Source organism: Cyanistes caeruleus, chromosome 2 (genome assembly GCF_971803275.1).
Source record: "Cyanistes caeruleus chromosome 2, bCyaCae1.hap1.1, whole genome shotgun sequence".
NCBI classification, from domain to species: Eukaryota; Metazoa; Chordata; class Aves; order Passeriformes; family Paridae; genus Cyanistes; species Cyanistes caeruleus.
In genome coordinates, this window is record NC_141702.1 from 36288517 (window position 1) to 36305836 (window position 17320).

The following is a 17320-nucleotide window of genomic DNA, read 5'->3' on the forward strand; positions in this document are numbered from 1 at the left end:
AGGTGGCTCCTGTTTCTGCTTTAGGTTTAAGTCATCCTCTGAAAGACCTGTGAGTGTACATAAGGGAAGGTTTATGCCTGTGCAAGGCAGAGGAGTAATATCAGCAGACCAGTGGCAAAACACATTTGTGAACAGGTTTGACTGCGCTCAGAAAGGTGCTTTCTCCCGTCCAGCGGCAGTGGGAAGGACAAATGGCATGATAGAGAGCCCATGAAAGGGGCTCAGGTCTGTAGAATGGATTCTTAGAGGGAAGGCACCCACTGGCACAGCACGCCAGCACAAACTGCGCATCAGCACTACATGGAGCCTGAGGGGACGTGGCAAATGGCCGCAGCCTCACCCCTCACGACCACGAGGGTTTCAGGCAGTGGGGCCTCCTCCGGAGCCTGCTGGATCTGCTACTGGCACGGCTAAACCTAAAGACAGCGGGTTTGTCTGAGTGGTGTCCCCTTCCCCTGCCCAGCCCGGGCATGCGGCTGGCAGGCCCGGGCCAGCAGCAGCCCCCTGAGGGTTTTGCTTACCTGCCTTGCTTGTGCACCTCGCCGTGGGCCTCCCGCCTCTGCCGCTGCGGCCGGCTGCGGGAAAACAATGGGAAAAGGGAGAGCTGAGACAGGTGGGCACGGGCAGGCGGGAGAGGATGTCAGGAGGGAGGCACCGGATCCCTGCAGCATCGCCTTCTGTCACAGGTGAGAAATGGTGCTTACCTTTTCTGTCACCCCTTCAGCAAAGGCCGGCGTCAGGCTGGGTATGGCGCGGGGGGAATGCTCGGGCTCACAGCGGGGACAGGGCAAAAGGAAGGGAGCCGTGATGCCTGTAGGGTGGGATGGTTGTGTTTTCGATTGTCTGGCACAGAACCCAGGCAGGCAGCTCAGGTCGCACCTGCCCAGCTGGCAGCAGCAGGGGCTTTGGGGACCGGAGCTGCCATGGGGCCTCTGGTGGCGGGGACACAGCTGTGACACCTACAGAGTCAGCCAGGTTATATTCACGGGAAAAAAAAAATATTTTCAAATTATTTCAGGGGAAAAAAAAAAAAAAGAAAAAAACTGTGAAAATTGTTTCTGGCTTCATACCATTTCCCAGCTGGCTGTCAAGAAAGGACTTCTCAGGTCTTTGGCCAATATTTTATTTAATCATTAAAGGCAAGAATATTGCTTTTGGCGATGTAAGTGCTAGCTTGAGCAAAAGTAACATTTTAAATATTGAACATTTCTAAGTCATCTTTAACTAAAAGTAAAAAAATTAGCTTCTTGCTGTAATAAATGCTAACTCAAATCAACTCTATGAATGAGGCTTTTTCACCCATTAGCATACATTCCAAGTCCCTGTGTAGAGATTTACAGTGGTAAAATTCCTTTTGCAGTAATGGTTTTCAGCACCTGAGCACCATTGCCATTTGGTATGTGGTGGAGGGACCCCAGGCCTTGTGGGACAGTTCCTTCCTGGACTGGGAACATTCTAGAATCAGAGATAAATTCATCTTGCTGCTGCCACAGGAAAGCAGACAACCAGGACAGGAATGGGCACATTGGGCTGTTGACTCATCCTGAAGTGAAGCACTGGATGAGTAAGACTTTTTTTTTTTTTTTTTTTTTTTCCCAGAATCTGTTCTGGGCTTCCCAAAGAAATTCTAGGAATAAATGCACAGGCAGACCAGTGTTTGGGGAAGTCTTTGGGCAATGCAGCACCATTGCCATTATGAGACGCAGCTTCTGTGGCACTGTTCAGACCTGGGCATCACGCAGCAAAACACTTGCAAATGCAAAATGCACTTTCTGGAGCTTTCTGCCTTGTTCTATACCCTTGCTGATATGTTCCTCTGCTGCCTGTTTCTCATCTGCCGGCTGTCAGGAAGTAATTTCTCGTGTTTTGGGGATAAGCAGATTCTGGCAACAAGCTGACCGATTTACATGACTTTAAAGTGCCCTAGTAAACTCTTGGCAGTTCAGGAATAATGCTGGTATTCCAACAGGGATGAGGCAGGCCATGTTCTTGCCGTTCCTAATTTTAATTTCCTTTGTAGGTCTTATCTAATGCTTCACAGTGGCTCTGTCCCTTTTCTGGTTGTCAAGGGAGACTTCAAGGCATGGCCATCAAGGATTCATTGCCAAATCACCCCTATCCTCTGCACTCAGTGACCCCAGGTACTTCCTTTTATTTCCTCCAGGTGTTTCTTCATTTCTTCTAAAATGAACTTTCTTTCATTGTAGCAAACAAGCACAAAATGTCACCCATGCTCCATTCACTGCAGGGTACTGTATTCATTTGAGCTTTGTTTTGGGTATTTTGCTTTTCTTTGCCAGCCCTGTTCCCCTTATCACAGCTCTGTGGCAGCAAAACATTTTTACCTGTTACCCAGTTACTTCAATTTGAAGCCCCATTTCTTTGTGTTTCTTTCTGTTTTCCACTTTTTTTTCCTAAATGCCAAACTACCACAACTCAAATATATTTTCTGCTCTGGTTCCTAGGGACTCCTCTGCTGGCTCAGTGATCAATGGCAGCTCCATCGTGGCACCCCATTACCCTGTCTGGGCTGGGAATCGATGGAGAACTGCTGTGGCTTCCGCTGTTTCTGGGCGGTTGCGGTCGACAGCTTCACCCAGGAGATTCAGCCCAGACATTGTGTACAGATTGCTCAGCACAACTGGCTGTGAGTGTCCCTCCTGTCTTCACTGGGGTGACAGGCTGTCTTTAAAACTCAGCAATCATTCCTGAGGTAAAATATACTGAATAACGAATAACCCTTTTTTTTTCCCCCCCACCATGTCAATATTTATCTCCTAGTAGTTACAATGCCAAAAGGCATTTCATGACTCATGAAGCTCACAGAGATGCTTTGTGAAAAAGCAACAACTGGAGCAGAGTGGCATTTATTCACAGTGCTCCCTGTGCATTGCTAGAATAGCTCTTGGGTCCCTGATGGCAGCTGGGGTGGTGCAAGCTCTTAAAAGTCACTGTTATTGCCCCAGATCTACCCACTTCTTCAAGGGATCTTGAGATGCCTCTGCCTCAAAGTCTGAGGCTTGCTGGGGCTGGGAGGCAATGATGTGGCTGATGCACAAGATAGCTGGGGAAGAAAATCAGCCAACCCAGATTTTGATCACTACTGCTACAGACATAAGGCAAAAAGGATTTACTCTTGTGGTATTTTAAAGCATGATACTCCCTATTGATCTAATAGTCACTCCAACACAGCAAAAAGGGTTGCAGGGTTAGGGTTAACAGTGTCTGATTTTCAGAAGAAACAGTCGCACCATGACATATGAAGGTCCCATCAGGCATTTCCAAATGCCCAACTTAACAGAACATGTGCCAGAGGAATGTCAGGTCCACACTTAAAATGTGCACCAGAAACCCCACAGTACTCTTCATCTTGGAAACAGGAGCTTTTGAAAGCAACCAAAACAAATGTGTGAGAAGTCATTACCCATTGTAGCATTCTAGTTTGCAATTACTTCTGTAACATACATTTCCCACCTTTAATCCCACAAATCTTTATAGTAACAATACACCTTTGTCAGTTCCATGTCCATCCTGCAAAGACTTTGGTCCCTGTAGGGACTTGTGCTGTCTCCACTGCCCTCTCCTGCCTTGCCAGATGTAATTTGATGGGAAGACAAAGCAGGATGCGGCTGCTGGCATTCCCCTGCCCATCATGGCATGAGGTCTATGCAGCATAGCCTGTGCAGGATGGGAGGCACAGCACAAACTGTCCACCCCTGCTCACACAGGGATGGGGGCCCAGAGATGAGTGCCATGGCACAGCTGGCAGGCACGAGGGACTTTCATCACTTTCTGTACTTTCCAGTTAGAAGTCCTGCTGAAAACTGGCTCCACAAGATCCATATCCCCCTCTGCCTTGCATCAATGGTAAGGAAGTCTGCGGATCGGCCACACTGCAACGCAGCATGTGCTGCAGAGCTCATATCTGACAAAATTAAGCAGGAGAGGGCAGTGGAGGCAGCACAAGTCCCTGCAGGAAACAAAGTCTTGGCAGGATGGGCATGGGATTGGCAGAGGTGTATTGGTACTATAGAGTTCTGTAAGAAGTGTAAAAATCTTATTATATATCTATTAAATGCCTACATATTTGACTAGACTTTTCTTCTCCCTATTTTATGACCAGTTAGTGACTGGGGTTCATACCACATTCTGTTAAAGCCCAAAACCAGACAGGGGAATTCTGGGTAAGGGAATAGAGAAGAATCAAAAAGGAATTGGGGATTGTATGTACAAACATACAGGAGGTTTCTGCAGAGAAAATTTAGGGCAGAGACAAAGGCAGCTGAGATCTACAATAGTGCCTGTGCATTGGGTGAGACTGAGGAGGAAAGACGCCGGGTAGGCAGAGGTGGGGAGGGAAGGAAAACATTGGGTAATGCCAGAAGGAAAGATAGCAGAAGGAGCAGAGAAGAGGGGAGACATCAAATTCAAACAGTGCCTCATCATTTTGTGGAATGACTCCTGGGGCACAGAGAGCCTGGACAGTCCTCCATGAGTAGTGGTGTCCCCCCACCACAGAGTGGTGCTGGACAGAGATAACATCCAGCTCTGGAGACATGTGAGCCTTGCTGGGCTAAAGAACTTGCCAGCCTGTTTCCCAAAGGAAGAAAAGAATGTTTAGAGCAGGAGTTCACAGAACGTTCCTTCATAACATGCCTTCGACTTGCAAATTAATTGGGAAGGTCTTCTCAGCAAGCAGGAGATGCTGGTGGATAGGTGGTGCAGCAAGTCCAACTGAAGACTGAGAAATCATCCAGAGCCCAGAGGAGAACTTTGCAGGGCGAGGAAAAGTGAGATAGCTAAATAGGAAAAAAACCCACCCAGCACCTGAGGGAAGAAAGAGCAAACTTGAAATGGGAGGAAGCTGCTCTTTCCTGGTGACATGCACTTCACCAGACATGATCCACTGTATAACTCATTAATTCCCCAGGGATAATGTAGGATAAAAACCCACTAATTTGTACTCAAAGTGAGAGACTTGCATAGACAGGAGCTGTAAACAAGACTCTAAGAAATGAGGAATATTTGTCATGAAATGTTTAGTTGTTGTTTTTTGTTTGTTTGTTTTGGTGGGGTTTTTTTGCATTTGTCAAGCCCTTATTTTTTGTAATTATTTTGGACCATGTGTCCTTATGACTAGTAGGTTTAAAGATTGTGAAGAAAAGTGATACATCGCTATTATAATATATATTTTTAAATAGATGAAAAGAAAGGGGAAAATGGCACTATTTTTGATGTTTACATCACAAAGTCCAAGAAACAGTGGGATTCAGAGCTCTTCTACCATCTTTTTTTTTTAGTTCCATGAGAACCCCATTTTAACCCATTATTACTTGAATCAGTTCAGTCTCAGGTCAGCATCAGGTCAGTCTCAGAATGCAAAATACACAGAGGCAGAAGATATATATTCACCCTTTAAAAGTTGCACTTCTTTTGCTCTTTGCCTGGACATAAACACTGACCAAAAAAAAAAAAAAAAGGGAACATGCATACATAAATTGATTACTCACAGAAAAGTTGTGCTACCTGAGGTCTTGACACTGTACCTGACCCTTCAAAAATGGAAGTGCTCCTGTGTTGCAGGAATTGCATCCAGTGCATGGGTGTTTGTTGAGTTTTGTGCCACATATGTTGAAAGGAAGAGTTGGAAGAAGCAGAAGGTCCATCCTGTCAGCTAGGAGGAGGCAGACACAGTGCCAGGACTCAGTCCAGTTAAAAAGAGAAACAGAGATGAAGGGAAGGGGAGAACAAATGGAGCAATGCAGAACTTGCTGAAAGGTTTCATGTCTGACCCAGTCTCAGAAGAAAAATCAACTTGCAAGCAGACATCAGCACAGTGTATATCAGGGAAAGGCATTTTAAGGAGTATTTAGGTAGCTGGAGGTATTTAAGTCAACAGAGGCTGATGGAACTTCCTCAGGAGCACTGGGAGTATCAGCCACTACAGGCTCTGAGCTGTAAGCCATCACTTCCAAGGACTCCTCAGAGATGGGTGATGCTCCTGGGAGAGCATGAAGGTGAAAACAATAGCTGGGTTTAAGATGGGTACAAAAGAAGGAAGTTGGAGTTTTGAGACCTGAAAATAAATTGTGACAAGCTCAAGTGATCCATTGGTTTGCTCCTCCCCCAGGGAGTAATGGGATTATAAAGATCAGTCAATGTGAATCTTTGCAATAATTGACGTCAATCCAGTCTAATGTCCTGTCTGACAGTGTAACTGGCTGCCTTAGTGTAAGCAGGAAGAAAAGTAGATTTGAGTGAGGTTTTTAATATTTCATTACTAAACAAGGGAAGTAGTGTTGAGATGAAACTGTGACTTTGAGCATGGTTGAAGTACCATGGTTAATGTAATGCCATTAATTTGCTGCTGAGAGACACTAAACAACATTTTGTAGATTTCATCCTGGAAATAGCTGGTCAATATTTTCAATAACAAGACAGATGACAGAACTATAATACTCAGGTATGGGGGGCATGCTTGAAAGAGAAACAGGCATTTGGGGATCTAGGATCACAATTCAAAGCAGTCACAATGTGTTGGAGAAAAGGTCTGATGTCAATACGATGAATTGCAATAAAAGGCAATACTAATAACTGCATGGAATATGGAGAAATAATTGTATAGATGATGAATGGGGAATAGCTAGCTGAAAAAAAAAATAGAATTAGAATAGAATAGAACAGAAAAAGCAGAAATATAACAATTCTGCTGTTGGGGCAACGAAATACTCATATTGGCAGAGGACCAGAGGTAGATTTAAAGTAAATGGATTGAACAGTAACAAGTCAACAGGCTTTTACCCAGAAGAAAGCCAAGTAAGAAACTGTTGAATCAATTGTCATTTGTGACACAGGACTGGAAGGCAACAGCTTTCCACTTCTTTGGAACTCTAAAAAGCTACCGACTGTTCTACCAGACTAATTAGCTACAAAGATAGTAAAACCCACCAAAAGTAGACCCCAGATAAATATAGTATGCATTGAAGAAGAGCAAGAGGCAGTTTGACTTTTTTTGAAGGATATTATGCCCTTTAGAATTATGGAAACATTAAGTTTGGAAAAGACCTTTAAAATCATCAAGTCCAACCATCAGCCTGGGACAGCCACCACGTTCACCAATAAACCATGTCCTCAAATACCATATCCACATGTTTTTTTAACATTTCCAGGGATGGTGACTTCACCACTTACCTGGGAAGCCTGTTTCAATGCTTCACAACCCTTCCCATAATAATATGGGATAAAAAAATATTTTTCCTAATATCTAATCTAAACCTCTCCTGGAGCAACTTGAGGCCATTTCCTCTTGTCCTGTCACTTGTTACATAAGAGACTGGTGCCCACCTCACTACAACCTCCTTTCAGACAGTTGTTGTAAAATAATGGCCTTCTTTAAAAAGTTAGTGACATTGGAGACAAGAGTGATCAGTGACACGTTGTGTACTTCAAATTCCAAAAGAGTATTGACAGGTTCTTCTCGTAAAGAAATCAGTCAGAAAGAAGCTCCCCACGTATGAATTGTTACAAAACAAGAAACAGAGGAATTATGGAGAGTTTTTATCATGAAGAGAGTTTCTCAGTGTAGTCCCATGACACCTATGATAGGATCCCTGTTGTATAGTAACTTTATAAATTATTTTGGATAAAAGAGTAATTACTGAAACAATATTTACTGAGGATATGTGGCTGTTCAAGGTAGTTAAAATCAGAGCTACAGGTAGAGAATCTCATGACTTCAGAAAAATTCAGAGCTAGCAAATTCAGAAAAGTGGACATTGATTTCTACTTTGTATTTTCAATTTTTTCCATTTTGCTTTCAGAAACATTGTCAAAATAGTGATGGCCTCCAAACCAGCTGTTACTGCTAAGGAAGTGTCATTGTGGTATTTCTTGATAAACATAAGCTTAATAACGCACAGTGCTAAAGAGGACAAACAATGGTTCAGCATTATTGGGAACAGAGCAGCAAACCAGACAAAGGGCATTTCAATGCTGTTAGCAACACCAAGGCATGTCCACATCTCACATATCCAACGTCCACAGCCAGAAAAAATAGCAGAGTCAGATAAGAGATCTTGCAGGTGGAGAAGCCTTCCAGGCAGGCTGAGCAGGGCTCTCAGAGTGGAAAGGAGAAATTGGCCAAGTGATATGGTGCAAGCATATGGATTCAAGGGTAACTTGGTGCAGGTGGGGAGGAATCTGCCCACACAAAGACTTTCCACAATGCATAGCAAGGAGAAGAAATTTGAAAAAAAGTACATGAACATGGCATGTCATCACACTATGAAATTCACTCTGAAATCCATGAGTGCTTTCACACAAGTGAGTTTAGAAGGTGACTGAGCATTTTTTAGAAGAAAAACCATCACCATTTCAGATGTGAACTCAACCTTGCAATGAGAAAATCACTTTATATGCACTCAGGAGGGAAGAAATTACCTTGCAGCATCTTTGATTTTGTTTGTTTTTTTTGGCTAGGCTGCACACAGCCTGTTATGTCTCCTCTTAAAACACATTGCAGTAATGGTGGGCCAGAAGAAAACACGAAGCTGTTGATCCTGAGCAAGTTGCAATGTTGCCTGGAGCTCCTATCACTAGGGGCCAAGTAAAGATGCAGAGTACCTCGGCGTAGAAGGCATGAAAGGAGGCTGGTGATAATGATGAAAGTAGAAAATAGATTTTTCAAAGCATTATCACTTGCTATGAGAAGCAGAGGGGGGACACTTCTGCTGGTCTAAGAAAAAGTGCCATGCACGATTGAAATTTCTTAAAAGAATGACAGGGATAGGCAAATGAGAGAAACAACAAAGCAATAATGAAAAATAAGTTAATGTATACCAATATAAAGAAGAGGAGCACTGTTGGAGGGAAGAAAAGGGTTTGAAGTAAGCCACAAAGAAATATGAAATTGAAAGCAACAGGATAAATCTTGGCAGATCTGTATGACAAGGGCAAGGGATGTGGCTACGGACAAAAAAAATGAGGCAGGTGAAGCAGAGGGCAGAAAAAGGGACACAAAAAAAAAAAAGAGGAACAGCTGATTGAAGAAGAGAAGAAACCTTGAATGAGGGAAAGAAAAGGAGTGAAGGAGATGAAGATAAAAGGATGAAAAGGAAAGGCTAGTTACTAACTGGCAAGGTGGAGAACTACCACTTGCACTGATCTGAAATCCACACTGAGCCTCTTGCTCTCCTGAGACCCAGCACTGCTGGAGCAAATGGTGTCCAAACACAACTCAAACTGATCCTGGAAAGCAATGTTTTGGGAGCTGTGGGCTCACTTCATCTGGCCCGCCACTGATAAAATGGCAATGCCTTCAACACACACTTTACAGTCCTACCATGCACTCCAGAAGTCTCATCTAAAGACAGCTTCCATTAGCAAGGTTTGTTTATGCAAATGGGTTACTATTTGGAGATAAGAGTGAAGCAAAATTATTATGACATGGTCAGGGAATGGTAGGGACATGAGTAACATGAAGTAAGTCTCTTAGGTGAGATAAAACAAACACGATCTGTAGATCTTTTACAGTGAAATCTCTTTCCACTGAGAGCTGTTTGTCTGAAAGGTGGTTTTAATGCTGTCCACGGAGATTTTAGTGTTAAAAGAGATTTTTCTCCCCCAGAATTTAGCTCTGTCAGAATAACATGGCTCAGCTCCAGAATAGTTCTTTTCCTCTTGCTCATCCTCTCTAGTAGATTCTGCAAGTCTAATTAGCAACATAGGCTTTGGCCCTTTTGTTGTGACTAAACAATGTTGTGACTTTAGTGAGCCTTTGCATCATTCTAGTGACACCCCCCACCGAAGCCTGGTGACTTTCCAAGAGCCTGAGCAGTTGGGAAAACAGCAGACAGTTCTCTTGCCAGTGCTCCGGAACTCAGCTCCTTCCTGTAGGAGTTTTGGCACTCTGAATCTAACAGGCATAAAAAGCCTTGCAATCCCTGCAGGTTTTGCACATGGCTGACTGCAAACTGTGAACAAGTCTGCAAGGTGAGAAGGCTTTTATTTTTATATTGCTGCTCTTTGAAGTGAAATTCTTTTGAGGTGATTTGTCCTGGAGATTAGCAAAAATAAGTAGTTGAGTTTTTGACTGGCACAGACATTTTTACAGTGAATTACAGTATATGAAGACTCTTTAGTAAGTCCCATGGAATAAAGCTATCTACTATGCTGCTTTCACTGTGACTGTCTGCATACTTTGACCTAGACTGATTTGCCATTTTCTTGTCACTCTATGTCATAAAGCCTCAGCAGCTTTATTTAAGGAAGCTTAAACTTGGAAACTTTTTCAAAATTTCTGTCATGCAAACCCAGTCCTCATAAGAATGTGGTGCATGCATGAACTTCCATGGGGAAAACCTCGCCTGTCTGCTCACTCTTCTTCACAGCTCTTATGTCTCATGCTAGAATGGGGTACCTGCAGTGACAAAAAATGTGACAGAGAAGGTACTCCATTCATCATACCTCTAGACTGTAAAGGCTGTGGATGTGAGCTCAGCTGGATCAGGGCCAGTGAAAAGACAAGCCCCGGAGCTGAAAACTGAAGATCCAGTGGTGAGTTTTAATTTAAAAGCAGAGTTCAGAGCAAGTTAGTCTCCTTGGAATAAACTAACACACCATTCAAAGAAACAAGCTAAAAGCGTATATACTCCTCCATCAGCTGCACCATGAGGAGCAAAGCTGGACACGTCTGTCAGGAACAGCAAGATGCTGGCAACCCACCCAATGTGGCAGGTCTTTACAGCAGGTGCCTCTGCCATGTGCCAGCACCAGTGGCTGTGCTTAGCCCTGGCACTAGGGCAAGAGGATGATCTTGTCCTGTAGGGATTCTGGGGGTTAGGGAGGTGATGGGTGCAAATCAAGCCATCCTGAGCATCCCATGATGGTGTGGAGACAGTCTTTTCCACTTCAAATAGATCTTCCCATCAATCTCCACTGAGGCCTGTGTCTTTCTTCAGAAGGAAAAGTGAAGGGATGGATTTCCATCCTGTTCCTTACCACAAGCTTTTTGGTGCAAGAGATAAGAATGTTCAGAGAGGAGTAAAGAGGTCAATTACTCTAACTTCTCCTGCATAAAGGCTGATCAGAGCTGGTTGTTGAAGGGAGGGGGAAACAAAGTCAAATCCAAAATGTTCAGGAGCAATGTTCTCTGCAAGTTTTTCTGATGTAATGTGGCATCCTCCATTGCTCTGTTTTGAGTCCAGGATCTAACTCTGTGATGGAAAAAGACATGGACTTTGATTGAAGTGCTATGGAATCATGCCTACTTCAAAACTGTTTTATATAACCAGCATCTTAACATATAAGAGACCACCCCATGAGAGTAAAGAGGATTGACTGTACCTCTGAGATGAGGTGTTCTGCCATACACAGATGCCTGGTAGTGTTGGGCAGGCATCATCACCCACTGTGAAAGCCTGACTGCAGTCCCAGAAGGTCAGGGGGATTACCTCTCCATACAGCACCTGCAGGAGGGCTGTACAAATACTGCACCTAGTCCTGATGTCAATCCTGAAAAAGCAGTGAAGAGACAGAGGAAAACAAGCAAATGGCTGGGTCAAAGCTTGGGAAACATCCTGCACTGAGAAATTTAAGAAGCTTAATCTCCTGGATGTATGTTAGCAGAGATGAATGGAGCCTTGATCCACCTGCAAATACCTCGATGGAGAGGAGACAAGATAGCATAGAACAGGACCAAATGGACTGAAGCCAGAGTTTAAAAATTCTTGCAGTCCCATTCTGAGTTTGTCATTGAAGGTTAGGGGTTTGGCACAGAAGGGTTTGTTGTTTGCGCTTAGAAGGAAATCCTAAGGTCTTGTGGTCATCCTATGAATGGCCATAATCATCTTTTTTCACCTTACATGGTATCTCCCAGGCTGTCCCATCACAGGGCAAAGTGGGCACTGTACTGGGCACCATGCTGCTGGTGGACAACGCTACAGACACAGACCAGCTTTGTTCCTCTCCCAGTCAGCTCTCCTGAACATCACTGTGCTCTAATGAGGAAGAAATAGGCCAGGATGACCTCCTAGGCCAGCATGGGCATGCTGGGAGGGCAGTGGAGCCAATTCTCCAGAGCCACACCACCTCAAGGCTTTCTGACCAGCTTACCCTGGAACAATTACACCTTATATACAAAGCATGGGTGAAGAGGCAACTCCCAAATTTACTGAATAGGGTTTTTTTTTTCCCATTTTCACACATTTTTAACACTTTTCTGCTTTGATTTGTTATATTGTCACTTCATTACACTGACACTGTTAAGCATTTAATGCAGTATAGACTTTCCTTAAAGATGATAAATGAGAAAAGAGAAGATTGCTTCGTGTGCACATTCCTCTCATCTCACACGGTGCTTCTCACCCCTTTAATTTGCTACAGCAAACACATCACCTCTGCTGTCACTGTCATGATGCCTCAACAAAATACAGGGATTTTGTGCCTGTCTTGCATCCATACTGCCTCTGGTATTGCATCCCCTGGGGGATGGTCATGAAGAGGGCACTGCATCCATTTTACCAGTTATACCTCCATGGAGGTGGTGTCACTGCTAAAGCCACTTCCTATGTATAAAATGGTTCACGGATCCCCAAGTATCACCTGGGACTGTGCAGTCCCTCTATATGGTACCCCTCACCTGCTACAAGGGCCTGTAGGAAAATAAGAAGGCACAGCACTTTCCATCCCTTCCAATTTTAATTGTTTTTTCTGAAGGCTAATAGGAGTGGTTTGAACTCCTCAGGACTGTAACATTCCTGCAGTTTCATCTCTATACACTTTACAGTACTGATGATGATAGAGTCTTTACAGAACAGCACTATAGTAAAGCAGAGACAACCCAGGTTCAGTCTGTCACAAGCAGAAGTACACAGTATTTAAACAAAATTAAATGTGTCAGCTATATTCTTACATTAAAAAAAAAAGTATTTTTCCTCCAGGTGTAACGTGTTTTGTGCCTGAGCATAAAAATCTTCACACAAAGTTCTAAATATTTCCCAAATAGAATATAAATATTCATAACTCAGTTGTAGCAAAACCTTTCCTCAACTCAAATCCTCCTAAAATGGCTGTCTACAAGGTAGTGAGAGCAAAATATCACATTCTTTTTGTAAGAGAGAGACAAAGAGTAGACAACATTTTAAATAATTTTAGCATATTAATACAGTACACTGAATGCTCTCTCTCTTTCTTCTGATAACTGACCATTGCCTTGCTGAGAGACTTTATTTTTTCCTTTTAAAAGGTCTATAAAACAAATTACATGAGAACAATAAAAACAAATTGTGAATGTTTCCATCTGAGATCTCAAGTCCATCTAATCTTCAGTGAATGCAATAATTCTCATGGACCTAAATTTCATTTGCAATTTCATGTACATATTCTATCACATTTTAACCACCGTAAAAATAAATACTTCTTTTTTTGTACCCTTTCAAACTTTGAGATGCTTCAGAAACCTATTTTTTGAAAGAAGCAATGATTTTCACTGTAGAAAATGCATTAAAACTTACTCATTGACAAAAAAAAACCCCTAAATATTTTTGCTTGAGAGATCACAGTCTGCAAATATAAGCTCAAATTATCTGTTAGTCATTTTATCATCACCCAAAATATTACATTTATCCAAAATGTAGCTACTTGAATGTAAAAAAATGGGACTCACCTGCCTTTTTTGTATACCTCATGTATTTCTTTTCCTTGTCGGTGGGTTCTGCATTCAGTGGATAAAATCCATCCCCACAGCAGGAGGAAGATGCTAAAACGCATTTTATGGACAGTCAACATGTTACCTGAAGGTCTTGTATCCAGAAATAGTCCATACAAGAAAAAGAAAACCTAAATGTAGATCCTGTTTCTCTTTTTAAGACATTATCGGTCTGATCGTTATTGGAAGGATGTTTACTCATACAAAAAATCATCCTGCAGTATTTAATCTGGACAGTGGGGAAAGCAATTTCCACTAAACCTATAAATCCTTCTACGTCAGATGGCAGGGATTTTCTAGCAGTGTCGAATTCACGTATTCTAAGACAACAATTATTTTTAGTCCAAACAGGCTATTTTATTAATTGGTTTAAATTGAACCCTATTCAGATACCTGTGGCATATATACATACATTTCTGCCTTGAAGTGAAGTAGTGCAGGGAGCTGTCATTGGCAATTCTTTAATCACCAAACTTATCTGTGTAGCAGTAATGTTTGCTACAAGGATTGCAATAAGTGGAAAAGTATTAATAAACATATACTAGTTTCCAGAAAAAAAAATTTTTATTTAGCTCTACAAGCAGCATTTGATCCTGTATATTCTTCAGCATTACTTTAGCATACAGTGGTGCTGTGGCCAGAGTGGTCGGTGCTTTCACAACCTGTGCTCTGCTGAGCACCGTGTCTGGGAAGTATCCAGTGTTCAGAGGAATGGGGGAGGACAAGGACAAGGTTCTGCCCTCTGCTCAGGGATGTTTGGAGACATCCTGCCAAAATCAAGCAGCAACCAGCCACCAGAGCTGCAGGAAAACTTGGGGGCCTGGTGTGTAAGGTCTCATGTGGCTGCCAAGATCCTCATTTGTGGTAAAGAAAATAAAACAGCGTGGGCAGAAATAGGACTGGTGGAGCCAGCCACACTGCCTGTCAGTTTGGAGCTCACACCCTCCCTGCACAACCCACAGCTCCGTGTTTACCCTCCTTCTCCTCTGTGCCTTCCCCCAAGGCCTCACAGCTCTGGTTCCTACTTGTGCCTTCTCATGGAGAGCTCTCCTGTGCCCTGCTGACACCACCAGCCTTGTACTGCCCCTTTGCTGACAAGCCTCTTCTTCCTCTGCCTGTTACCCATGGATTTCTTTTTCAAAGCAGTTTGTCAGGTCACCCATCTCTTTCTACAAACCCTGGTGGAGCAGATCTCTGGCTGCTGTGGCTTTAGTGATTTTGGTGAGCATTTACACTGCCTTGGGATCCACGGGAATGACACACTGGAAGGCACTAACATTTCTTTCAATCAACAAAAATTCAGCTTCATGACTTGCAGGGGTAAAACATTTCCTACACAAATTCACACAGGTTTCAAGAGATGGGCAGTCACACAGCAGTTTGTTGTGATGATTGATCAATGCTGAAATTCAAAGAAGTTATACCTGCTTAACTTTGAAAATCACCTGCATTCCATTTACACTGATTCATATATCCTTCTCAAGGACAATAAAAAGCACCTTAATAATTGTTATTTTTACCTGTGGGGACATTAGATATACTCTTCTCAGTCTCAATAACCTATGTAAATATATTTTGATTTATACATATTTTAAAAATACTAGTCCCTTATGCACCAGAGGAGCAATGGGGATTGACAAGCAATGGATAGCTATGAATTCACTTTGCTGCCCTAAAACAGCTGGAGGTGCCTTGTTGCACATGAGAGGAGGGAAACAATTACCTTCTCACTAACAGACAGAATTTGCCAAAGGAATATATCAAGAAGGCCAAAAAATGTGTTAAATTTCCCTTTTATTGGATTGTTGTTCATAGGAAAGTTCAAATATGAGCAATTCATAGAAAAATCCTGGAACAAATCATCAGACAACTTCTAATTTCCTTAAAGAAAATGTCTAGATGAAAAATAGACGTGGGCTCCTGAAGAATAAACATGTGGAAGAAACATTTTTCCCTGACAGGCCAACAGGTTTCACAGCTAGGGGAGAAGAAGTAGATTTAGATAAACTTTCAACACCATCTCACACAGCACTCTCATAACCAAGACACAGAAGTACTGTCTTGCTGAAATGTCTGTAGGACTGATGCAAAACATTGCAAGCTTTAGCTCAGTTTATCTTGCTGCATCTGGAGACCAGCCATTCATGCCTCCCTCCTAGGCTGCATGGTGTAACCTACCTGGGAGAGCTACCAACCTACCCAAAGGGAGAGCTGGAAAGGGTAGGAATGGCTACACTATGTCCCAAGGTATGTAAAGTCACTTCAAACAGAGAAATACTCTGCTCCAAATGGCCACGAGATACAGAACAAAAAGGTAGCTGAGAGATTAGTAAAGGGATAATGAAATACAAATTAGGTTAGATACTAGATTAGATACTAGGAATATTTTCTGACAATAGGGACAGAGAAGCATTGCAGCAGATTACATGGAAAAAGTTTGTGATAGCCATCATTAGAAACAATTAAGACAAGTACAGTGGATCTTGTCTTAGGACCAAAGGTTAGGCTACATTACTTCCCAAGGTCACCTCCAGCACTCTTTCTTTCTTTCTGGTTTTCCCAGCGGAAAAATGGTGGAAACTTTCCATATCAGAACTAGAGAAAATGTAAAAATTCAAACACCCAGGAACAAGAAGAGAGATGGCCAGGTGCCTTGTATATGAAAAATAAAACTGAAAAATTGAACAGAACAACTTTTAAAAAGTTTGTTCTCCAGTTTTGCTTAATCTTGATCTTGAGCAGATGGACAATTAATTTTGCTTGCTTTCTCCATAAGAATATCTAGAGATTAACTACATAGCACTATTTTCATTCAGAAAGTTAAACCCCCAGATACCAAATATAAAAAGAATTAATAATTTGCAGTGAACAGTATTTTTAACAAGTTCATCTGTTTCTACATTTTGTGGGCTAGCTGTGAGCTGACGGCTGTCTCCTCAAATGACTTTTCTATTTATCTTATCAGCAGTTGGATTGGGTGGGAAGATCCTGGAGATACATGTCAAAATATTTGCATTTTGATTTATTATTTAGTTTTATTTGATTTGGTAATCCCTTAACATTCTTTTTTTCTTGTTGACCCATCAAATGAGTGTTCACAAATATAAAATTTAACATATGCTATGCTTGCCAGATACCCAACTAGTATAGCACAGGTACTAACTTTCCACCCGCATGTGATCTCACCAGATCTCAGAGCAAATTTTAAAATGGAAAAGCTACAATACTGTTGCCTTTCCTATCTTCAACACCAGTTCTATGGATAGGAGACAGCCATTCAAATGTGAAATGGTTGCATCAAATCCCTCAAAACCAGCCAGCAGCTGATCCAGGAATAGACCAAGAAGTGGGGATGGACTGTAGCCATGAAGTCAACTGAGAAATGTTGAGTTTTACAGTAGGAAAGAGCAGCTATTTCCTTTTTATAGCAGAAGCCTTCTTTCTTGGAATGCTTTTGTCCTTGAAGCCAGACACCAGGCTTATTTGGGTTAGAGCAGGAGCTGAATATAATTGATAATCCACAAGAAAAATATAAAAGCATCTCAGACAGATGAAACAAATGATCTTGAACAGGAAAGGTAAAAGAAAACAGAGTTCTGGAGTAAATAGCAATGA

General features: G+C 42.4%; 1 protein-coding gene and 1 long non-coding RNA gene across 3 annotated transcripts in view; one reads left to right on the forward strand and one right to left on the reverse strand.

Annotated features, from left to right (window-relative positions):
* Nucleotides 1-13883, reverse strand: part of LOC111925734 (gamma-aminobutyric acid type A receptor subunit rho1) — a 29970-nt gene extending 16087 nt beyond the window's left edge. The window contains exons 1-2 of one of the 2 annotated variants that reach the window (XM_023922263.2): nt 13664-13883; nt 522-575 (exon numbers count right to left, since the gene is read on the reverse strand). In XM_023922263.2, coding sequence (XP_023778031.1) covers nt 522-575; nt 13664-13785 — 176 coding nt within the window. In that variant the 5' untranslated portion in view covers nt 13786-13883. Of the gene's footprint in view, nt 1-521; nt 576-704; nt 967-13663 lie in introns of those variants that run through there. The other variant, XM_023922264.2, reaches the window with a different exon arrangement.
* LOC147654735 (uncharacterized) lies at nt 286-13528 on the forward strand. The gene is made up of 4 exons (XR_015283020.1): nt 286-686; nt 2021-2141; nt 2466-2713; nt 7821-13528. It is a non-coding gene; the product is annotated as an uncharacterized LOC147654735 (long non-coding RNA).
* Nucleotides 13884-17320: the final 3437 nt, after the last annotated feature.